The sequence below is a fragment of the Phalacrocorax aristotelis genome, chromosome 8 (genome assembly GCF_949628215.1).
Source record: "Phalacrocorax aristotelis chromosome 8, bGulAri2.1, whole genome shotgun sequence".
Taxonomy (NCBI): domain Eukaryota; kingdom Metazoa; phylum Chordata; class Aves; order Suliformes; family Phalacrocoracidae; genus Phalacrocorax; species Phalacrocorax aristotelis.
Window position 1 is genome coordinate 41,260,716 of NC_134283.1, and position 14,332 is coordinate 41,275,047.

The following is a 14,332-nucleotide window of genomic DNA, read 5'->3' on the forward strand; positions in this document are numbered from 1 at the left end:
GTGACCTGTGTTTTCTGGGAGGAGTGTCCTGGGATACTGCGTAGCAACAACAGCCCTTTGGGAGTGAAGGGAAGAGGTGGGTTTGTTTTCAACTGGCCTCTTTAGAAGAGAGAGGATGTCTCAGCTCAGCCGGGGGACTGAAGTACAAAGTCAGTGACGCTGGACAGGCAAACCAGTGCGTGGCTACACTGCGCTGCTGGGCTGAAGTGGTCTCCTTCTGGGTCCCTTCGAATGCTGTCTGCTCCCCTCCCCTTGAGACAGCCCCTCTGCAGTGCTATTAGACACAGACTGGAGACTGTAGTAGCTTGACAGTGCTCTGCAGGGCATAAGGCTTTAGAATATTGTATATCCTGGTAGGATTTTTATAAGTGTCGGGATACTTTGGAGGCTGGGGGCTGCGTGCCATGCGTCAGCTGAGCTGTACAGCAGCAGCACTTCCGCAGGGCAGGGACTGCGGGGTGCAGGTGGGGGTCGCAGCCTGGCCACGGCCCCGTGACGTGTTTGGTTTTTTCCTGTGGCTGAGTCCCAGCAACAAACAGGTATCGGTGACTACGTAGGAGTAGGTAGTTTCTGGCCTGAATATCACACCTTGTCTCTACGGCAACGGGTATAAATGGGTTTAGGAATAAAAAGGATGTTCTGAAAATTCAGGCTGGTGCAAGGGTGAAGCAAATCGCCCTCTAGTGGTTCCAGCTGATCAAAATAAAAGATTGATTGATTTCTTGAAAGAATAATTTTTTTTCTTCTGAAGGCAACAGTAACCTGTTTTGGAAGCAACAGGTGCCTGGAACACAAATTCCTGGGAAATAAGATTAACCTTAGCAGCAGAAGCACCAGCAAAAAAAGCGGTCCGGGGAAGTGAGGGCTAATGACCCGGTGCTGGACTGTGCTCGGTGATGGAGGGTTGCTCTGGGCTTCACAGGGCCAGAGAGCAAGAGGAGGGTCTGGAGCAGGCCCGGGACACTGCTGTTGCTCATGACCTGCTCTGTTACACACCTGTGTCTCCCAGCAGCCCCAAAACAAGGCAGAGGAATAAATGTTGTTCAGGCATTCGCCTACCCAGACCTCTAGCAAGGCTGGTTAGTTCTTCTCAGAGTTAAAGCAGCACCTGAAACTCTCAGAGAAATAGACCCAGAAGCAACAATGATAAATACCTTTATTAACATTCCTGCTTCTCTTATCCAGAAATAGAAACAAATAAAGGGGGCAGGAGGGCGGGAACTTTGGATTTATTCAAACTGTGTGAAGAGCCAGGCCACCTCTGTTACCGGATGAGCTCGGGCATTTTACTGTGCCATCTTGCCAGAAGTCTCCTTCAGTTGTTGCATGCTTTTCATAATTCTCCTGAGTTTTGCATTAGTGTTGTTTAACTCCTTCTGCAACTCAGCTGTGTACCTGAGGAGCCTAGAACACACAAATACAGCCACATATCCCTGAGATGGCGCTGCCCTTAACCTTGCATTTGCAGCCTTCCTCTTTGCTCACTGGTGTCAACTGCCAAGGGGCCGAGTCCCAAAATAGCCCTTTGCAAGCACAAGGTCTTACAGTCTCTGTCCCCCTCCCTGGGCGGCCACAAGGACGTGTTCTGGAAGAGTGACAATATTTTAAATTCTTGTCCCACCTCATTCTTGACTAATGTCCCTACAAGCTGCTCTACTAAATTATTTTTGTCTCCTTCCCTCCCTGAGGGCAGCTGTTGTCAGCCAGTATAAGAGCAAGTAAAATATCTTAAAATCACTGGCTTTGATCTTCTGTCTCTCAGGTTGTCACTCGGTGATGTTTCAGCTGCAGCTGCCGGGGGATGGGAATAAGATTGCAAGAGCAGGCTCACACACACTTACTGCTGAAATTCTGCAGTGGAGACGTAGCTCTGTGCTGTGACTGAGTCCATCTCCTCAGTAGACGGATGCTTCTGATGAAGTTGTTCTTTCTCCTTCTGTAGCTGGGATAACCTCAGATGGCTCTGTTCAACACCAGAGGGATTTAACAAAAAAAAAAAAAAATCAGAGACAAAGGCAGCATGGCTCACAGGGACAGCTGTAACACGGTTGCTCGTGCAGGGAGGGGGCATGCCTGCAGGAAAAGATATATGCAGCTTGGGGGAGAAAAACATTCTCTGTCTGGGAGTAGATTTTCCTTTTGGCACTTCCAAAAAGACAGGATATAGGAATGCACATTTCTCTTCAGAGTCAAGAGAGACTGAAGGCATTGTGTGCAGTGTTCCAGCCAGCCAAGGGGCTTTTCCCTCTCTTGTTCTAGAAGATGCTTCTTAAAAAAAATATGTTTTAGAAGTACTTGCACAGGCTTATCCCAGATATGGAACTACCAACGTCTGCTGGAAACCTTTTTGTAAAGCAAAAGGAAGCTGCAGTAATCTTTCTTCTTGCTGTAGATGCAGCCTGTGACCCAATAGATTGCTGTAAAACTTGTTTTCCACGCATCTGTTTCTGTTTAACATTTGGGCAAATGCCCAGCTCACAACTTCATACCATTGCTAAGACACACTGATCTCACCCTGCTGCCAGCTCTGCTATTGTAGAGTATGACCTTGCCTGAACAAGCTTTTATTTGAAATTTTGGGCATAATTTGTGATTTTTCTTTATTTATAGGTCTAGCTTTTGCTATTCCTATGTTGTTAAAAATAGTATCCTGTGGAGAAACAGTTTTTGTAAGTAACAGCGGGGACAACTGTGACTCCCTTGGTATTATTCAATTTCTGAAACATAATCAGCAGTTTCTAAGAATACAGGAAAGAATAAAGCCTACCTTTTCATTAGCACTGTCTCCATTGGAAGGCTTAGAAATATCCTTGCTTTTAGTGGCTGACAATTCCTTGCTTGTCATTCGCACAAATGAGAAGAGACAGAAGTCCTGTGAGAACAGGTCTGTGCTCAGGACGGGGGTAGCAGCAAATGCTGAGGTCCTACCTTTCCAAGCTCTCATCCGCTGGATTTGCATCCGTCTCTGGGTTCTTCAGCTTGAGCTTGACAAGGGCCTTATTGCAACTCTGAACATAAACAGGGGAAGGCGGGCGTGTTAATTGGCTTGCATTTAACCAGAGACACTTTTGCACAAGGACTTGAACGCGAGGAACAAACCATCAGCGTAATGCCTTGGCAATTAAACAGAAATCCCACCAGTATATCACTTTCTTTGTTCCCTTAGCTCAGCTCAGAGAATTTACCCTGCTTTATCTCAAATTTGTCATGAAATCCCTGAAGGTAATAGCAAACCAAATCCAGCAAAATATTCTTTTTTCAGGCATATTCAGATTAATTTTACTATAGTCCCAGATAAGTAGGAGAATGAGCTTGGGTGGGGGAATCTAAACTGTGCTGTTGCTGACCAGACTAGCTGCATCCTGGCCAGGGCCTCCCCCTTCCTGAATGAAAGCTAGGCTGGGCAGAAGCGATGGAACTTGTGTCTGTGCCACTCATAAAATCCTACAGAAAAGCTTCAGGTAGCTACAGCTGCCAGCCCTCTTCTACAGAGTGTCAGCGCTGGCTGACTTGGAGAAACACAGCCTGAACGTGCAGGTCTCTCATCCCACACCTATCTCAACTGTATTTATCTCACTGGTGATGCTGTATTCCCCAGTTAAAGTCAGGTTTCTAGGCGGAGGTGCTGACCTGTCCCAGCAAAAGAACTTTATGCAGTCTCTTTGGCTTCGGCTAATCCATTTGGCAGGAAAGGAGCAGGTCATAATTTTAAGTTGAATTGAAAAGTTAGGGAAAGATCTGTTCCCCTTTTGTACGTGTTTTTGGCACATGAAAATGGTCTGAACTTTGTGGAGTTTTAAAGGTACATATTTCTACTTGTCTTGTCTTCCCAAGCAGAGAAGATCATTAGTTTCTCAGTGTGGAGAGCAGCAACAGTAAACTCTGAAGAAAGCCAATGATGGTCTAGATCACAAACCAGGCTGGTATTTAATGCTGCTTTTAAAAGGGTGAAGTACAGGTAGGCTCCTTGCACCCCAACTCACATGCTGCTCTTGCCATTAGGAGCTTCTGTGGGTTTCATGGAAGGATGTCGCTGTATCTGTCAAATATTTATTTAAAGTGAAAAATCAAATACTGGGTGTCCTTAAATGGTTATGGCTCAGCTGTTTAAGGCTCTCTGCTAGTGATGCAGCTTACAATTCCTCCTCTTATCTTAAATTAAATGAGGTAGTTACAGAAGTGTTTACTTACCTGTCTAAAGAGGTCTCTGATCTGAAGTTCTTGACTGGGTATCAGTTTAAAGTCTGCTTTGACTTCTGAATAGGCGTCATTTATAATAGCCAAAAACATATTCTGCACAGGAAGGACGCAGTTAGATATTTGTTTCTGGAAATTGCATTTGTATTATGTTGGGGCTGTTGTTCTGGGGGCTTTACCACGCTAGGGCACATGACTAATGGAATTGAAGAGCCTTGCTGTGTGCAGACGTTCTCCTAAATTATCTGGTAATCCTAGGGTCTTAAGGAATATTTTTGGGAGATAAATCACTTATTCCCCATCTGCAGTATAGGCTAAAAGGCCCGGTTCCTTGAAGGCAATTGATGTCCTATCGTATACTTGCAGCTTTTTCAGATGGTGTTTCAATCTGAAGTAATTAATGGCAACATCGATCTAACTGGTAAAGCAAACCTGCACCTACATAGTCCCATCAAAGTCTCTCTTTAACCCTCCTAACTGACAAGGCTGACATTATGCAGTTTTCAAAAGCACCCAATAGTTTTCAGAAATTAAAATCTCAAGAAATGGATGGTGCAGTAGAGTGAAAGGCACAACGCGCTTGTTTTGTGATGCAAAAGCCCCTTTTGTGGCTGTTTGAAGGGAGAGCTGTGAAACGTCCTGCTTGCTGGGAACTCCCGCAAGAGAGTTTGGAGTGCCTCTCTGCCTAGGTGTACCGAGGGGCAGCCAGGGCAAGCCCCGTGTCACCCTGGGGTGGAAAACACTGTCTCGGAGCACCACACAGCAGTGCTTTTCTACCGCTTACGCTAAAGGTTAAGCATTTTTAAGATGGTACCTACCAGCAATATGAAGAACACAAAGAATACGAATGTGATGAAGTAAATAGGTCCAAGGACTCTGTTTGCTGCTTCTATGGTTTCAAAATTAAAATCTCCTAGCACAATACGAAACTGTGTAAAGCTGGGAGTAACAAAAATACGAGAAAAAGGTTGAGTGGCTTCTCCCAAAGAAAAGTACTGTAAGCATTATTTAAAAATTTAAAAAAAAAAAAAAAGTCAATCAATGCAACTGAGACTGATTCACCTTAGTCACCGAAATCAAAAGGCAAGCCAGGATACTACTACCATGGTAAACTGGGCATTTAGCATATCTTTGAGAATTTGAAAGTACAAAGGAATTTTTAAATGGCTTGTATGAGAAAATACTTTCATTTTGGATAAATCACCAGATTTGGGTTTTTTGTTTGTTTGGTTTTTTGATTGTTTTTAAAAAAATTATTTCCCTTCTGTATTAGCTTCATGATCCCTCATTTTCTTTTAGTACAGAAGGTAACAGTATAGGTCCCTATGTCACCTTGTAGAGGATTTTATTCCTAGCTGAGATAAATAAGTATTTATTTCTCTGTATTGCAGCATCTTAGAGCTGCCTGCCATCCAAATGAGCTATCTTTCTGGTTTAGAAGTGCCTCAATTTTACATGAAAAGCTGCTTTCAAGCAATCTGGTACACTTAAGATAGCTCTTTAAAGTTGTAAGAAACGTAGCCATGGGCTAAAACACAATGTACACTGCGGGTGACAGGTTAGGGGTTGCTACAAGGTGCAAGGGCCATCAAAACCAGCTCCAGCAGGCACCCAGAATTGTTGCTACGGTGAGTGGCTGAAAAAAAATCGGGGGAAGAAAGTTACAGAGCCAGCAGATGGGATCTGGGGACTCTTGGTTATGCATCTGGATGCTTTCTTAAAGAAGCTGCAATTCCTGTTTGCAAACACCCTCAGCTTGTGCTCTGAGCCACTTGGGTCTCTCGGCAGTTCTGCTGTGGCTGTCATGCTGGGGACTGTATCATGTACCCGGTGGCGCGTCTGCTGGGTACTTTCACATTCTTGCTTTGGAAAGAGGCAAAAGAGAACAGCCCATTGCCAGGCCTGCCTGCCTGCCTGTACGCATGGCAAAGCTGTGTTGAGAGCTGAGGGGACTAATAGCCCCACTGGGCGAACTACTCCTGAGCTTCCCCTTCTCATGCTTCCCTGACCTGTTTAACGTACACGTGGTCTCTCTTGAACATACGAAGGCTTTGGTAAACTGGTTGTAGCGCCAACACAATTGGTTTTACTCTGTGAAAGAAGCATAAGTATTGGAGACCTGTACTCTTAAGTCCTGCTTAGAAGAAACTGGTTTGCACGTGCACCAACTGGGGATTTTGTATCAAAAAGTTTAGAAAGTAGCATACATGCAGTTTTGGAAAGAGGAAAACTCTTCAACTTGCGACCCAAAGACCAGATAGCCGAACTGGGCGTAAGCAAAGAAAATGATGAAGAACATGATGGCAAATCCAATGATGTCTTTGGCACAGCGAGATAAAGTGGAGGACAGCTGTGTCATGGTTTTGTTAAAGCTTACGTATTTAAATATCTGCAAGAGAACAAAACATATTGGGGGATCAAAATATATTTCAACTTCTTCACAGAATTTCTGGATTGTTATCTGTAATCATAATTACAGGTTATGTCTTACCTAGAAGTGAATTGCATGGTACGTATCTGTAAGGAGAACTAGGATTGGGCGTGTTTCTGGAGAAGATAAATATTCTGCAGGGCAAATATGCTTATGTGCTAAAGCGAACCGTGGGTAGACGGCTCTTTGCTGGGTACTGGTATTGTGCAATCAGCTCTAGCAGATATGGACCCCTGGTCAAGGAGACTGCAAGACATACCACCCTCCCGTACCTGAGGATTCCCTGACAGGCTGTTTTGGTAAGGAGCCCTCTTTTACTTTGGCTCCGAAACAAGGCCTGAACAAAAGCCTTGTTCAATGACAGTCGTTAATTACACACACAGTTGTGCTACTAAATGAACAGTAATTGGTCTGAAGGGAGGATGGTGCAGGGGGAACGTGTAGCTGGGGTACAGAATGGATGTAACGAAGAAGACTGTCCACAGAACCGGTTTACAGCCAGTGCTCCCAAACAGCTCCTTCCTGTAGCCTTGGCCTGGGAGGTGGAGGAAGGCCAAAAGCCTGTTTATTTTAAAAGGACATGACCTTTCATGATAGCTTATGTTCAGGTACTTGGGGCATGACTGTAAAGCGTGATCTCTTCTGGCAGATGCAAATGTCTCCCCTGCCTGTTTCGCAGCTGCTTTGTCCTGGGTGTTTTACAAATATCTTGGGGGGGAGCGGGCTTGTAAGCAGTCTGGGACCAGGCAAAGCTTTGGGAAGTTTCATCCAGCCACTGGGAACACCGAGGCCACCCAAACCAAAGTCACTGATGTCTGCTGAGTACAGGGGAAGGGGTGTAGACCCCAGTCAGGGCCACCAGGGTTTAGTAGATGAGGGGCAGTGGCATGCGAACATGCAGGACTGGTTTGGCCCCAGAGCACCTGGTTAGGAACGAAAGTAGCCCCTGATCTTAGAGAAGTTTGCTACTCCGTCCAGAGAGCAGCAAATGTGTTTGTAAGTAAGAATGAATTCAAAGGCGTCCTGGCACAAAGCCACTTCTGAATCAAGTTCAGACACATTTTGCCTTCCTCTGCAGTTAAAAAGTAGCTACTGTTTTCATAGCTTTTGGCTACAAAAGTTATGAATAGCTTCACCTAGTACAGCCATGCCATCTGTATAGGTCAGGCCGTGACCTAGATAATACTGGGTCTAGGAAAAGACTGAATTTGAGGAGGCTGTTTGGCTACAGAAGTTTCCCAGCTGCTCCAATGGAGACAGCTGCCCCCATGTGCAGAATATTTTTTTAGATGTGCTTGGAATTTGTGTGACCCATGTTTATGAGAAGGAGGTAATTTTAAACTCTTCTGGAATCTTATAAACAAAATTATCACTTCTAGCCCCACCTTTGCAATTCACTCATGAAAAGCTAAAAGTGAACATTTATGCAATGCTTAGAAATACTACGATTCCTGAGCATGAAAAAAGGGAATAAGAACAAATACCTTTATCCAAGCAAAGAAGATGGTGACAGCAATTATGTTGTTATAAAGGATTTGCCAGAATGCAAGGAAATAGAAGTCTGGGTAGACGTGGGCATCAGACAGCAGCTCTTCCATTAGCAGGGACACCGCTACAGTGCGGTAGATGTTGAACGCAATGGCAAGGATGGATACCTAAAGGAAAGCAGAAGCAGGTGAAGCTTAAGTCCAGCTATACCCCCTCTCCTCAGGCTTGTCATTTTGTGCAGGAAAGACTGTACTGATTTCAAAAGACCCTTGGTTAGACGAGAAGAACCTCAGCTTTTTAGATGTTTTGTCATAAACTGTATGTATGAGACTTTATTGGCCAAATAATTTGTAATTGTACTGTGATGATTCTGGACTTGTGCTATGTAACATGCTGCATACATTCTAGTTTTACTGTGTTAGCTCTTTCCTGCTCTGCAAAGATTATGGCCAAAACAAACAAGGTGGATAATGAGTAGGAAGGACATGGAGCCACAGCAAGGCTAGAAGAGAGTTCACGTGTGCTGAACCGTGGTGGGCCATGAGGCCTTTCCAGAGACTGACTCTAACCTGACACAGATTTGGGCTGTTCTGGCTCATTGGCTGTCTATCCCATGCTAGCCTAGGCTGGCGAGCACAGAGGTGAAAGTCAAGGGGTAGCTCACCACAAGCAGCAGCAAATCCAGCCAGTTCCAGGCACTTCTGAAATATTCCTTTTTCAGTTTTACTATTTTTATAGCTTCCTGGATTATGAATATAATGATAAAGAGGCAAAAGGTGATTTCACAAGAAGCCAGGAAGTAATCATAATACGTGACGTATCTGAGGAGCTTCACAGAGTAGATATGTGAGGAGGTGAGAGCACTCCCGGTAGCAGGGAACTCTACCACCAACCTGAAAAAAATTGGGGACCGGTGTTAGTTACCATCCCTTTAAATCATCTCAGCTCTTAATTTTCTAATACTAATTTTTACGACATTAACGATACCTTACTGGAAGTCCTACAGCTGTAAGATCTTCTTGTAAGGGCTACACTACGTCTCTCGTGAAGAGAGTATTACATAGTAAGGAAGGTTGAGGGGGGAAAAGAGAAGCTCTTGGGATACCCAAGCTATGGTGTTTGGTAAAAGTCTTTAAAGAAACTCTGTCTCAGAAGAGCAAACGCTCACCCTACCCAGAGTCTTTTCCCTCTATTAGCTGACAACAGGACTAATAATTGAGTCTTTGACCTTGCAAAAAGCTATGAAATATCCTCCAGCAGCCAGCAGCAACCAGCTCTACACACCAGACCCAACTACTCAAAAAAAACAACCAAAAAACCCAAAACTGGGAAGGAAGGATCTGAACCTACTCCCTGCACCAACTGAATTTCTGCGTTTTTAGTGAACTACTGTCTTCCCAGCTGCTACCTGAGAAACATGGCTACATATGCCTGAGATGACCAGCCTTTCCTTGTGTCCTCATGGAAGGATCATGCCTCAGTAAATTGGATTTCCCGTGTAGTAAAGGTAAGAACTCACTTGACTATACAGAAGAGGTTTATGTTGGCGTTGTATGTTGAGAAGTCGATAAATACAGCCCTGGTTCCTCTAGTGAGCCAGCTGTTCTGCCTGAGAAACACCAACTTCTCCGCACTCTCCTGCTTTGATTCAGGTAAGGTGAACATATATCCTCCGCTGCTGTACAAGCCCATAGATCCCCAGTACCACGGGGATAACGAGGAGGCTGAGGTGTATTTCCATCTGTCAGAAATGGGAAAACAAAGCAGCTCAGCTTATGGAAACTGGACTGAAGTAAGCTTTAACTTTTATACAGTCCTTGTTAGTCCTAGTGTTCTTCTGCATCCACAACTGACCATTTAAGCCAGACCTTTAAAAAACACTTTTCTTTACTTGAAGTATGCACGAGCCATGTGGCTTTTAAATACTCCCATTTCTATTATTTACTAAATACTCAGTACATTCACAAAACAGCAATTGCTTATGAATCTGGATTTTGCCCAACGTGGGCCAGACAGTTTATTACCTTAAAAACTTTATAGGTAAATGGAACATCTCTGGTTTACATAGTTCACTGTTACTGTGGCATGTTCACATGTTCTTTCATTGTGTTAAATCAATGCTAAATGAAGTGTGTGAAGCAGGCCTTTTGGCTCTGCTTCCAGAGCATTTTAGCATGATTCCAATTTATAAACATGTGATTTAAATTCAGGCCTCGTATAATTGAACATTTCTCCAGAGATGTTAGTAGAGATAGTTCCATTAACATATGTTTTTGCTGAACTGGGCTTGCTGTTTCCAGTTCTTCCTGTCTCTCTGCTATAAATTTCCCATGCCAAATTCCCGTCTATAATGTTGGCACAAAAACAAATCCGTGGTTTATTTCAATGTAAACAAGAGGAAAAACTCAGCTAATTGCATGTACGGTTGTTACTAACTGAAGAAGAGTGGCATTAAGGATTTGGTTAGGTTTTCAAAAAACACTTCTGTGTTGAAGTAGGATGACTTACTCAGACTCGTTCCTCAGCCCAAAGTCAGACCTGTCTTCAGCTCGATAACGATATTCACTGTAACAGTCTTCTAAAAAAGTATGGAAATATGGATAGATGGAGCAAGTGTTGTTGCGTACTTTCAGCTGGCGAATCTGGGCTACTCCTAGCAGCAAATTCTCGTAGTAAATATGGCTGCTGTTATTCTGGAGGGTTAATGTCATGTTGTTATACCATTTGTCCCAGTAGAGTCCATCCAACAGGGGCCCCTCTGCAAACTAAATGTACAAGTGAGGCAAAAGATTCAAAGGAAGATTTAAATACCACTCTTATCCCACTTTTTTGCATGCAAATCTGTGCGGGGTTCTCAGGTTACTTCTAGCTACAGAGTCTAAGGTAGAATACAAACAATTCCCACCTATATACTGTCCTGTAAACAAGATATATTTACATCCTTTTGCTATGAGACAATTCTATTCCCTACATAATTCTATCAGAGACATGTAATGGGATTATTCAGGGTCAGACTACCACACATATTTGTTTGGTGTTTCATTGAAAAATTCTGCTGAATTCTAAACAAATATGTTTAAACAACAACATTGTATGTTGTTTTACAAAATCTGTTCGCTATCTTAATCTCTGAAGACCTGTTTTGGGATATATTTCTGACTGGGTTTTAGCCATCTGAACCTAAATGAAGAACTATTTATTTCTGAAGGCAGGAGGAAAAAAATCCCTCTTTTTCTGGGTGTTTCTTAGATGCAGATAAAAAGCAATAAACTTGGGGATAGTGTTATTCTGAGTACAAAACAACATGCCCCCATGATCTGCCATCTTCTGAGCACATGCTACACCCATTTCTAGTACATCAGCACACACGTTGTGTAGCAAGGGCTCACTATTTTATGGACTACCAGTAACAGACACCACGGTATGAGGGAGTATGTTTCTTCCAAGTGAACTGTTATAACCAGGCATTCCCATTTTTAAGGAAGAGTTGGGTGAGAAACTTTGCCTTCTGCTGTCAGCTGGGCAATGATGGTAATCTTGGGATGTTCTCAGCCTAGTAGTAAAAACAGAGATGTGTGTTTTGCTACCGTCACTGAAATAAGATGTAACATAACAGCGCACCAGGTGAATCAAGACAGTAGGTTCTCCTGGCTGCCCCAGTGGAAATCATAAATATTTTTTTTAACAGCCGAAAGTCAGAAGAACTGTAAACCCCAAATCTTTCTGTTTTTATTGAAGTTCTTTTGAGACCAAGCCTAACATTGAGAATATGATGCAGCAATTAATTGGCCTATCATTTTTCTTGACTACTCAGAGTATCAGGATTATTTTCTGTAACCAGAATTTTTCCAAATGCACTTTAAGAAATTATTTGCCTTTCTTCAGCTGGAAGCACAACACCTAGCACGTGGTCTTCAGGACAACCGCAATGCTGGTTTGCTCCGAATTAACAACAGGAGCTTCTTCCCGTGTTTGTTCACCAGGAAACCACCTTTGCACTGCAAGCCTTACCCTCCAGAAATCCGCTCTGCTCCCGATACTCCTGAAACTGCTCCTGTGCTCCTCAGGGGAGGAGGGCTCCAGGAAGAGATGGTACATGACTTTGTTCAGGTAGTACATGTCCGTGCTCACCATGCCGAACGTCACTGGAAAGAAGGGGCAAAAAGGGGATGCTTGCAGGCTGAAATTAGAGGGTGGCAACAGCTCCTAACCTTGTTCTCCGCTTCAGTTGTCACTAAGTCACGCTAGAAAAAGGCAGTCAAAGCAATTTTGACTGACGTGACACTTTGAGTGGCTGACAGGTGCAGTAAGGAGTAAATATTGAAAGAGGTACGGCTTAGCCATTAATTATTTGTAAACAGTTGAAGTCTCCTCCCTCATTTGATGACTTACAGATACAGAGGTCTGTCAGGAAAACGATGTAGATGACCAGCTCCCGCAGGGTGGTTTTCAGTTCCAGCTCGGTGCTGCAGCTGCCCCGGGGTTTCACAGCACCTGGTGGGGGAAAGGGCGGCGGGGGCCGCGGGGGGTCAGAGGCCGGGGCCGCCCGGCGGTGCCGGCTAGGGGAGGGGAGCGGGGCCGCCTCACGCACCGCTGCCGCTCGGCGGCTGGGCCATGGCGGGCCGCTGCCGCGCTGCCGGCGGCTCCATGCCGGGCCGGGCCGGGCCGGGCCGATCCCGCCGCTCCCCTGCTCGAGTCCCAACGGGCGGCCGCGGAGGCGGAGGAAGCCGGCGGGTCCGATCCCCGGCCCCGGGCCCCCTCACCGCCCGCGGGCGGGCTCGGGCTGGGGAGCGGGGCCGGAGCGGCCTGCCCTCGGCTACCGGCGGAGGGCGGCCCGTCCCGCCCTGGGAGATTATGATTATTATTATTATCGTTGTTTTATTTTTGTTAGAGGTGCCCAGCGGGCCTGTCCCGCCCTGCCCCCTGCAAAGCCCCGCCGGGCTGCAGCGGCGGTGCATGGTAGAGCCCGCGCTTCCAGCTCCCGTGGTGGCAGCCCTTCCTTTGCGGGGGAATGATTGAGCGATGAATTGCAGTGTCTGCGTGCTTCCAGGCTAAATTCAGCCAATTAGGAAATCCGCTCCCTGCTGTGAAGAGCGGCCGGGAGCATAGGCTATCATAGAAGCATAGAGGTTGGGAAAGATCATCAGGTCCAACTGTCAACCCAACCCTCCTAAACCATGCCCTGAAGTGCCACGTCTGCATGTTTTTTTGAACCCCCCCAGGGACGGTGACTCCCCCACCTCTCTGGCAGCCTCTTTCAATGCCTGACCACTCTTTTAGTAAAGACATTTTTCCTAATATCCAACCTAAACCTCCCCTGATGCAGCTTGAGGCCATTTCCTCTTGTCCTGTCACTAGTAACTTGGGAGAAGGTACCAACCCCCCCCTCACTCCAGCCCCTCTCAGGCAGCTGCAGAGAACGAGAAGGGCTCCCCTCAGCCTCCTCTTCTCCAGGCTAAACCCCTCCAGCTCCCTCAGCCGCTGCCCAGCACACTTGTTCTCTGTTGCCCTTCTCTGGATACGCTTCAGCACCCCAATGTCCCTCTTGTCCTGAGGGGCCCAAAACTGAGGTGCAGCCTCACCAGTGCCGAGCACAGGGACATGATCACTGCCCTGCTCCTGCTGGCCACACTATCCCTGATACAAGCCAGGATGCTGTTGGCTGCCTTGGCCACCTGGGCACACACTGCTGGCTCATGTTCATTTAAATGTCTATTAATGCAAATGCTGCAAGCTCAGGTGCTGCTGGGTCTCTGAGGCATTAGGAGAACTTAGGATGCGCCTGTGCCAGGCTTGGTGCTGCTGCTCAGCCCTGATACCGCACTCTCGCCCAAGCATTGTGGTGCCTTTACGTTCAAAAGAAGCCTATGGGCGTACTGGGTATCAGTCTGCATTCGGTCAGCTCAAACCCCCAAAAAGTGCAGCAGGGGGAGATTACTTTAGCGTATTTCATTGCTCAGGCAGCCCAGAGGAGAAGCATGATGGTAGAGCTGCAGGATTTTGTTAGGAGTTTAATAGTCAGTGCTGAGCAGTTCAGATTTGGGGGTTTTATTTAATGATACAGCACTATGGCGTGAAGCCAAGACCTCATATTTTTCCATTCTGGAAGATGCTTATGGGGTTTGCTGACTAGCGGCAGTGTTACTGTGCACCCCCTGAGAGGAGCTCAGGCTAGTCCCAGCCTCACAAATTTTCCTGTAGCAACTGCAATTGGAA

The 14,332-nt window shown here is 45.7% G+C and overlaps 1 protein-coding gene across 1 annotated transcript; it reads right to left on the bottom strand.

Moving 5' to 3' along the window:
• Window positions 1–1,127: 1,127 nt before the first annotated feature.
• Window positions 1,128–12,816, bottom strand: PKD2L2 (polycystin 2 like 2, transient receptor potential cation channel). The gene is made up of 14 exons (XM_075102852.1): window positions 12,708–12,816; window positions 12,509–12,610; window positions 12,128–12,261; window positions 10,625–10,881; window positions 9,636–9,857; window positions 8,781–9,009; window positions 8,113–8,283; window positions 6,405–6,586; window positions 5,016–5,136; window positions 4,192–4,293; window positions 2,929–3,008; window positions 2,768–2,837; window positions 1,842–1,963; window positions 1,128–1,404 (listed from the first exon to the last, which is right to left on the bottom strand). The coding sequence occupies exons 1-14, from the start codon at window positions 12,763–12,765 to the stop codon at window positions 1,287–1,289; spliced, it is 1,968 nt and encodes a 655-aa protein (XP_074958953.1). The 5' UTR covers window positions 12,766–12,816; the 3' UTR covers window positions 1,128–1,286.
• Window positions 12,817–14,332: the final 1,516 nt, after the last annotated feature.